This window comes from Balaenoptera ricei, chromosome 1 (genome assembly GCF_028023285.1).
Source record: "Balaenoptera ricei isolate mBalRic1 chromosome 1, mBalRic1.hap2, whole genome shotgun sequence".
Taxonomy (NCBI): Eukaryota; Metazoa; Chordata; class Mammalia; order Artiodactyla; family Balaenopteridae; genus Balaenoptera; species Balaenoptera ricei.
Window position 1 is genome coordinate 8,483,822 of NC_082639.1, and position 7,958 is coordinate 8,491,779.

At 58.2% G+C, this 7,958-nt stretch overlaps 1 protein-coding gene across 2 annotated transcripts; it reads right to left on the bottom strand.

Moving 5' to 3' along the window:
* Positions 1-3,785: 3,785 nt before the first annotated feature.
* Positions 3,786-7,720, bottom strand: SRM (spermidine synthase). 2 transcript variants are annotated; one of them, XM_059894940.1, is made up of 8 exons: positions 7,457-7,720; positions 6,759-6,879; positions 6,275-6,367; positions 5,341-5,494; positions 4,631-4,714; positions 4,382-4,527; positions 4,176-4,298; positions 3,786-4,074 (listed from the first exon to the last, which is right to left on the bottom strand). In XM_059894940.1, the coding sequence occupies exons 1-8, from the start codon at positions 7,621-7,623 to the stop codon at positions 4,054-4,056; spliced, it is 909 nt and encodes a 302-aa protein (XP_059750923.1). In that variant the 5' UTR covers positions 7,624-7,720; the 3' UTR covers positions 3,786-4,053. The 2 variants fall into 2 exon arrangements, with proteins under 2 accessions (XP_059750923.1, XP_059750913.1); XM_059894930.1 differs by lacking the exon at positions 6,275-6,367 and having other exon boundaries at positions 7,457-7,715.
* Positions 7,721-7,958: the final 238 nt, after the last annotated feature.

The following is a 7,958-nucleotide window of genomic DNA, read 5'->3' on the forward strand; positions in this document are numbered from 1 at the left end:
CACTGAGTAGGGCTTATGGATAGGGCATGACTGAAATGGTGGTGTGTTATGTGTGGCTAGGAATACAAGACATCGCAGTGTCCACCTGGCTCTCTCTCTGATCACTCGCTCTGGGGGAAGCCAGCCGCCATGTGTGAGGACACTCTGGAGAGGGCCACATGGGGAGGAACTGAGGCCTCCTAACATCTGTCAGCGTAATCTCTAGTCATGTGACTGAGTCATCTTGGCAGCTGACCCTCCAGCCCTAGCGACAGCTTTACTGCAACTTCATGAATGACTCTAAACCGAACCAACCAGCTAAGTCACTCCCAAATTCCTGACCCACAGAAAAGACACGTTTATTGTTATTGTTTCAACCTGCTACATTTTGGGCTAATTTTAAACACAGGAATAGACGATAACAATGGAAAACAGCAAATCTCAAAATGTTGAAGGAAGATAATTTCCAACATATTTCTATACTCAACCAAATTCTGTACCCATCAATTAAGCATGAAGATGGAATCAAGAGTTTCATGCATGTCAGGTTATTTAAAACTTTCATCCCTTGTCCCCTTTCTCAGAAGGCTCCTCTAGGATATGCTTCACCAAAACGAGGGAGTAAACCAAGAAACAGGAAGATATGGGGTCCAAGAGACAAGAGTCCCGACAGGGAATCCCATTTGGGGTAGTCAGGAGGCTTGGAACAGATTCTTCAGGAAGATGAAAATGATAGGACACCGGTAGAGTCCAAAGATCCTCCAAAAAAAATTTTTTTCCAGTAATTATTTTTCCTAAATCAAAGTGTTATATACATTATGGTACAACTCATAATAAAGAAATGCATGGTATGTATATTAGTTTCTTATTACTGAACATTCCATTAAATATAATCATGAATTATAATTATAATGAGGCTAGGTAAAATACTTAGAATCTCACAATAAAAAAAAAAACAACTGATTAGCATATTGACCAGAACCTCAGGAAGTGTTTTGAATCCAAACACCTTAAGAGCTTTAGCGATTTGGTAAAAGTTTGGGGCTAAATTAGTGATAAATTTATTGAAAATTAAGCGAATGAAAAAACCCTCCAGGAAAAACAGGAAGCTGTGCCAGAGATAAAAAGTTATCGTTTTCTCTGAGTCTCAGCTGAGAACGGCATTTGCATAAGTTGTAATGGTGCAAACACTGATTGCGGAGCCAACCAAGATTATCGTTTAATGCTTGAGAGTGTGGTGGGGCAGGGAAGCAAAGAGCTAAATCCTCACGTTCCCCAGTGGAAAATCAACAATTATGACTGAAACTGACAAATCGAGAAGTAGTAATACAAGCACATTGTTTAGAGGCATGACCAAAATGATCAGCCGACAGAGGTAAATGTGGCTGCCTCCGGGGAGAAAAGCAGGTACAGCAGGGCTGCTATTTTTCTCCTAACAACCCGCTTGGGAACTACTTGTATCCTTAAACCGGGGGTGGGGCGGGGGTGGGGCGGAGGGGGAAGCAGGGCTGATTTTTTTAAAAATTTAATTTTATTTATTTTTTTATACAGCAGGTTCTTATTAGTTATCCATTTCATACATATTAGTGTATATATGTCAATCCCAATCTCCCAACTCATCCCCCACCCCAGCCACCTTCCCCCCTTGGTGTACATACGTTTGTTCTCTACATCTGTGGGCAGGGCTGGTTTTAATATCTGAATTTCAGAACTCTAGATAGGACTGATTTTATTCTCCGTGCCACAGACTGGGCCCGTTCACGGCCCTCTTCCAGATTTCGGGAACTTTGGAGGACTCAGGTCACATCCCCACCGAACGCCTGCTTTTGCTTCTGTGGGTCAGTCTGTGTCCAGATCACATCCGCTCAGCTGTGGGGTTCAGTGCTTGTCCTCAACGCCCACCCTTTCCAGGTGGGGACATGCACGCAGACTTCGCTAAGAGTTGGGGAAGTGGAGGGACTGACATGCAGACACCTTCTAGTCGAGGTCAGGCATTCTTGCAGCTACTTCTGCAACCTGGGCCCTCTCTTCTTCCTCTGCCCTGAGAAGAAATCCTGATTTCCACCAGCTCAGTGAGAACGACGTGACACGCGCTCCTTAATGAAGCCTTGTAACAGGTGAGGACCACTGCTCTCATTTTACAGACAGGGTGACCGAGTCACGAGCTTTGAGTAGCTCAAGTCACAGAGTTAGTGTGACCCAGGTCCAGTACCCCCAGCGCTGGAACCACCCGCCTTCCCTGCCCACCTTCATTCCATGGCTCATCCTCACGATGGACCTTCCTGGAGCTTGGTCAGTAAGATGAGCCATGGGGAGGAGGGCCACTGCGAGTGGAGGTCCAGGCAGCTGCCCCTGCTGGGAGCCCCAGGGCGCTCCGGCTGGGCTGCAGAGGCCCACGGAGCGGAGTGGCCCCTGGGAGGCCAGCTGCCTGATAAGGCCTCGGGCGTGGCACCTCATCTTGTGTGGAGTTAACAGTATCTTCCTCCCTGCCTTCCTTGTCAAGGTTAAAGGAATTAAAGCAGGTGACAGGACAGTGCTCCATAGCTGGCCATCGCCAGTCCTCCTTTGCCTGGTACTTTCTTGCAGCCCAGCCAAGTCCTGACTCCGCCGGGCCTCCGCGGGAGGGGGAAGACCGGGGGGTGGAACGGGGAGGTTAGCTTGGGATCAGACTTGCTGACCAGGGATGAACCCCAAAGATGCTCAGTCTAGGGGCTTTGTGAGGGTGGAGCACGGGAAGCCCAGAGAGGGCGGGTGACTGGCCTGAGGCCACTCGAGGAGTTGGTGGCACAGCTGGACCCCTGTTCCCACCCCTATTATGACTTCAGTCTTAGCCCCTGCCGAGTGGGGACTCCAAGGTGGGTACCCAGGGTAGAAGCGGGGTTGGGAGTATCCTTGAACCACCACCAGGGTTCCCACACCCACGCTGGCCCCCAGCCCGCCGGCCCCAGTCTCCCAGGTTAACGCATTCCCTGACCACGTCCCTGCCGAGGGCAGGTGTGGGGCGGGGGAGGTGACGCCGGCTTTTGCAAGGAGCAGGGGCCGATCCCCCGAGTTAGGAGGGGGCTGGAGGCCCCCTCCCCCAGCCTGCATCCTGTTGTGGTGGCTCCCGTCCCACCACCAGACCCTCAGTCCCGGCAGTCAGCAGGGCCGAGGTGCCTGCCGGTTCAGCACCTTGGAGAGGGGACAGTCACGTGCCCACAGAGTCCTTGTGTAGCCGCCCATACCTGCTTTCTCAACCTCTCAACACTTGGGGGAAGCTTCTAGGAACTTACCAGAGGGCAGGCTCATGAGGGGGGCAGGCAGGATCTGAACCCCAGGTCTGTAATCTGAGCCGAGTCAAGGCACCTGACGTGCAGGCCCAAGGAACTGGACCCCAACCATGCCTCTGGGGTCTGGCCTCTGGGGTCACGTCCACACCCACCCCAGGATGGGACCTGGCCCAAAGTCTTCTGAGGACCCTGCCGGGCAGCCCCAAGAGAAAGCAAAGCCCTTGATTTTGACAACCCCCAGCCTGGGCCCCATGGGCCTATCACCACCAGCCTTGTGCGGGGCTTGGTGAAGGAATGGCTAAAGCTTCTTAGGACACACTTGGGTCCAGTTTGATGACCGCTGCATCCCTGGGCACCACGGGGCTCAAGGGGCCAGTCCACGGTGACACAAGGAGGCAGGCCTGCCTACTCCCGTGGCAGACAACTGAAGGCCAGACAGCGGGGCCAGCTCAGGGTCTGGCACACAGCGGAAGCCGTTAATGGCTGCTGCAGCCCCTGCCTGGGCCCATTTGAAGTCCAGGGACACACAATTCAGCATTTTGTTATAAATACACGTGTTTGGTGAGTGAGGGGCGACAGAAGGCGGGTGGTTGCCGTACACAGCTGGTATAGGCTCGGAGGCTGAGCTCCACACACAGGAAGACAGACAGTCCGCCCAGCAGGGCCGGCCGGGCAGCGTTCTGGGGCCTGTGACACTCGGTTGGTGGGCGAGCCAGCGGGGGTCTTGTCCAGGGCTGGCGGGGCCCAGGCACCCCGGAGGCTCCCTGGCCGAGGTCCTGGGCAGCGTGGGCAGCGGCACGTGGGCTCAGCGCACATCATTCAGAGCCTGGTGGGACACGATGCCTAGTCAGGAGGGTGCTGGATTGTGAGGGGACCAAAGGGGCCCTTCAGGGAGCCCTGGGTCTCCCTGCCCCGCAGGTAGCTCACCTTCCGGGCAAACTCGGGCAGGACAAAGGCTGCCTGGTGCACGTCGGAGTTGTAGTATTTCAGCTGCATCTCTTCCACCTGCTTCTGCGTCAGCTGTTGCACGGGCTCCCGGAAGTTGGTGCTCTGGGGACAAGGGGGGGTCTCAGGGGAGCGCTCATCCGTGCCCACCTGCCCCGCTCCCGCCCCCAGGACAGCCCACAGCTCACTGGGTTTTTGCTGCACAGCATGAAGCCGATCTGGCCACTGGGGTAGGTGGGGATGGTGCAGTAGGCGTAGTCCACCACGGGGAAGAGCGACTTGCAGAAGTGCCGCATCTCCTTGATGAGGTCCAGGTGCAGCCACTGGCACTCGCCTGGGGGCCGGTCAGGCAGCATCAGCACCCGGCAGGCGGCGCTCTCTGCCCACCCCCGCGCTCCCACCCCAGCCAGCCCCTTCCCGCGGGGTGGCCTGCTCACCCTGGCAGCAGAGGATGCCGTCCTCTTTGAGGGCGGTCTTCATGAGCTGGTAGTAGGACTCCTTGAACAGACTCTCAGCAGGGCCTGAGGGGAGTAGGGGATAAGGGACCAGGAACGCTCCGGCTGAGACTGCCTGAGCCTGGCTCTGGAGGCGGCAAGGGCCGCTGTCACCTGACCACACAGACCCTCACATCTGCCCAGGGGCAGAGCTGAGAACTGAAGCCAGGTCTGTGGAGTTCAGAAACCAACTACGAAGAGGGTGCTTTTGAGAGGGGCAGGGATCCAGTACCCCAGTACGAGGGGGCTCCACATTTTACTCCCATTCCTGGGGGGATGCTCACAGGCACTGCATCAGGGGGATCTCCACCCTGAGCCTTGGTTTAAGGCTAGATACCCCGCACACCCTGATGCTGGCGTGTCAAGAGCAGAGAGGAGGCTGAAGAGGAAACTGGGGCCTCAGCGGCCCAAGCCCAGAGCCCCACTCTCTTCCAGGTCCTCAACCAACTTGTGAACTTTGTGCAGTAGCCCAGTCCCCCTATTCTGCTGAGCCATGTTTGAGTGGGGAGGTGACAACTTAGAAGGGAAAAGAGCTGCACTAATTCTGGGGGCCCCCTGTGTCCTCTACTCCGCAACTCAGACTTGGGACACAGAGGGGGAGGCTGGCCTTCCCTCTGGTGGCTGCCAGAGGCCCCAGGCCATCCGTTGCTTACCCATGGGGTCTGAGGAGTCAGTGATGATGACGTCGAAGGCGTCCTGGTTCTGTTTCATGAACTCAAAACCGTCACCCACGTGTAGGGTCAGCTTTGAGCTAGAGTAGCCAATGGCCATGCCCGGCAGGAACTTCTTAGAGACTTGAATGACATCCTGGGGAGGAGACAGGAGGGAAGAGGTTGGGCCACGGGGGTTGGGGGCCCTGGAGCCAGACAGAGTTGAGTGGGATCCCCTCTCAGAGCCCGGTCACCTTGGACAAGCCACTCCCTTTGTGGAAGCCCAGTTTCCACATCTGTAAAACAGAGAGCAGTCTGGTGCCTCCCCATAACTTCTCGGAGGGCTAGCTCCCGCTGCAGCTCGGCCCACACCTCCACCACCCCTGCTCCCTCTCCCCAGACCCAACCACTGCAGCTGAGTGGCTTTCTTGCTATTTCAGAGGTTAGAATTCCAGCCTCCACCGGGAGAGCCTTTCCCTGTCTCCACGTGGCCAGCTGCTCCTCATTCAGACCTCAGCATCAACCCACACCCTGGGGACCTTCCTCACCACTATGCCTTATCTCACACTCCTTTATCAGATAACCCTTTGATATCGCCTCCTAACTAGAATATCAGCTCCAAGGAGGCAGGGACTGAACCCGGAACCCGAGATGCTCACGGAAGCACACTGCTGTAAAGGGCAGGTGCACAGGTGGTTGGAGTCCCCTGGGACTTCTATGCAGCTTCAGCTCTTAGTCTTACTAAGAACTAGCATCAGTGGCACACCTACTCTGTGCCAGGTGCTTTACTATCTGGTTTTCCTACTGAATCCTCCAACGTGTTCTTGAGACCAAGAAACAAGGCCTAGAAAGGTTAAGCCACTTGCCCAAGGGTAAACAGCCAATTCAGGGAGAACTGGGACTTGAATCCAAACCCCGCCCGGCTCTGCGCACTCACCTCGTCAATCTCGCACTGGACCACCGACTCCACGGAGGAATGCTTGACCACCTCCCGCAGGACACCCCCATCCCCGCCCCCGATGATCAGCACCTGCCAGGGGAAGAGTCAGCCAGGAGCGGGGCCCTGGGCACCAGCCCCACCAAACAGGCTCCAGCAGGACTCAGTGGCTGGCCTCCCTGCCCCCCAAACTGCGCTGAGCAGACAGAACCACCTGGAACAATTTCTCCGCTCCCCTGTTCCACAAGCCTCATTACTTCACTTCCTACTCTTAGAAAAGCTCTCCTGCCCTAGGAACCTGGCACGATGTGTCCCCCTTTCCTGGAAACTCCCTCCAGGGCTGCTCCTTCTCAAGCTCCAGGCCTCAGCCAGGCTGTCAGCCCCCAATCCTTGTAAAATGGGTGGCTCCCCCCATTAGCCCCCAGCACTGCTCTGTGGGACCTATCACTGGCCTCAGGGCTGGATGTGGGTGGGATGGGAGTACCTTGCGTGGGTTGGGGTGGCTGTAGAGAGGCAGGTTGGCGATCATCTCCTGGTAGGAGAACTCGTCCCTCTCTGTGCACTGGATGACACCGTCCAACACCAGCACGTTACCGTAGCTCTTACTGCGGGTGGGAGTGACAGTCAGGAATCTGGGTTCCCCGGGAAAGGGGCAACGTGCCCCGACTCGCCCTGGGTGAGAAGAATCTCCCCCAACCTGCAGAGGGGCTCCAGGGGTGAGTCCTAAGGGGTGACACGTGGCGAGGATCGGCGGGCAGGCCCGCTAGGTGGAGGCTGGACTCGGGGTCCCGGCTCTGACGTGTCCGGGACTGACACGTGGAGCTCGGCGCGTCGGGTCGGCGCAGACTCCGGCTCCCTCCCCGCCGAAGAGGACCGCCCGCAACGCCGGCCCCCCAGCCCAGCGAGACGGGATGCAGGGTGGGGAGGGGACGGAGGGAAGAGACGGGCCTAGTTACGAGAACTTCTGACAGTTTTGCAGGGACAGGAACGGGCAGAGACGGCCGGGGGCATCCGGAGGTAAAGGGCGCAAGACCGGGGTCCGGCAGGAAGAGGGGCGGGCTGGGCCGAGACCGGGGCAGGAGTCCCGGCGGGCTGCGTGGGGTTGGGCAGCTGGCAGCCGGCGGTCTGGGCTGAGAGCCGTCGCCGGGGCTTCGGGGCGCGGGGCCGGGCGGGCGGGGGTACCTGCGAAAGACGAGGATATCCTGGTACCGCGAGCGTCGATGGTGTAGCAGCTGCTCCACCTGCAGAGACAGGGCCTGGCCGGGCCACAGGCTGCACGTCTCGCGGAACCAGCCCTCGTGGATGGCAGCGGGGCCGGAGGCGGAGGGGCCGTCAAGGCCGGGCTCCATGGCGGCGGGCGGGCGGGCGGCGCGGGGCGCGGGCCCGGGACTGCAGGCCGCGCGGAGCCGCAGCACAACGGGACCAACTCCTCCCCGCCGCCCGCGCCGCAACCTAACCCTGCCGGCGGGGCGGGGCCTGTTGCCATGGGCGGGCCCCAAGCCCTCCAGTGGCGGCGCGAGCGCTCGGCGGCCCGGCGGTCCCGCCCCACCGGCGCTCCGAGCGCGCTCATTGGCTGCCTCGCTGGAGCGCGGTGCCCGGTGGCTGCGGCCGGCTGTCAGTCGGCGGCAGCAGGGTAGTGCGGCCTGCTTCCCGGGGCCACGTGGGGCCGGGGTTGGGGAGGCAC

Excerpts from the sequence above, each read along its gene's own strand:
- SRM (XM_059894940.1), bottom strand. The coding sequence starts at position 7,623 with ATGGAGCCCGGCCTTGACGGCCCCTCCGCCTCCGGCCCCGCTGCCATC. Across the intron at positions 5,495-6,274 it reads TCCAGTGCGAGATTGACGAG|GATGTCATTCAAGTCTCTAA; the intron begins GTGAGTGCGCAG and ends TCTCCTCCCCAG. Across the intron at positions 4,528-4,630 it reads CGGCATCCTCTGCTGCCAGG|GCGAGTGCCAGTGGCTGCAC; the intron begins GTGAGCAGGCCA and ends ACCGGCCCCCAG.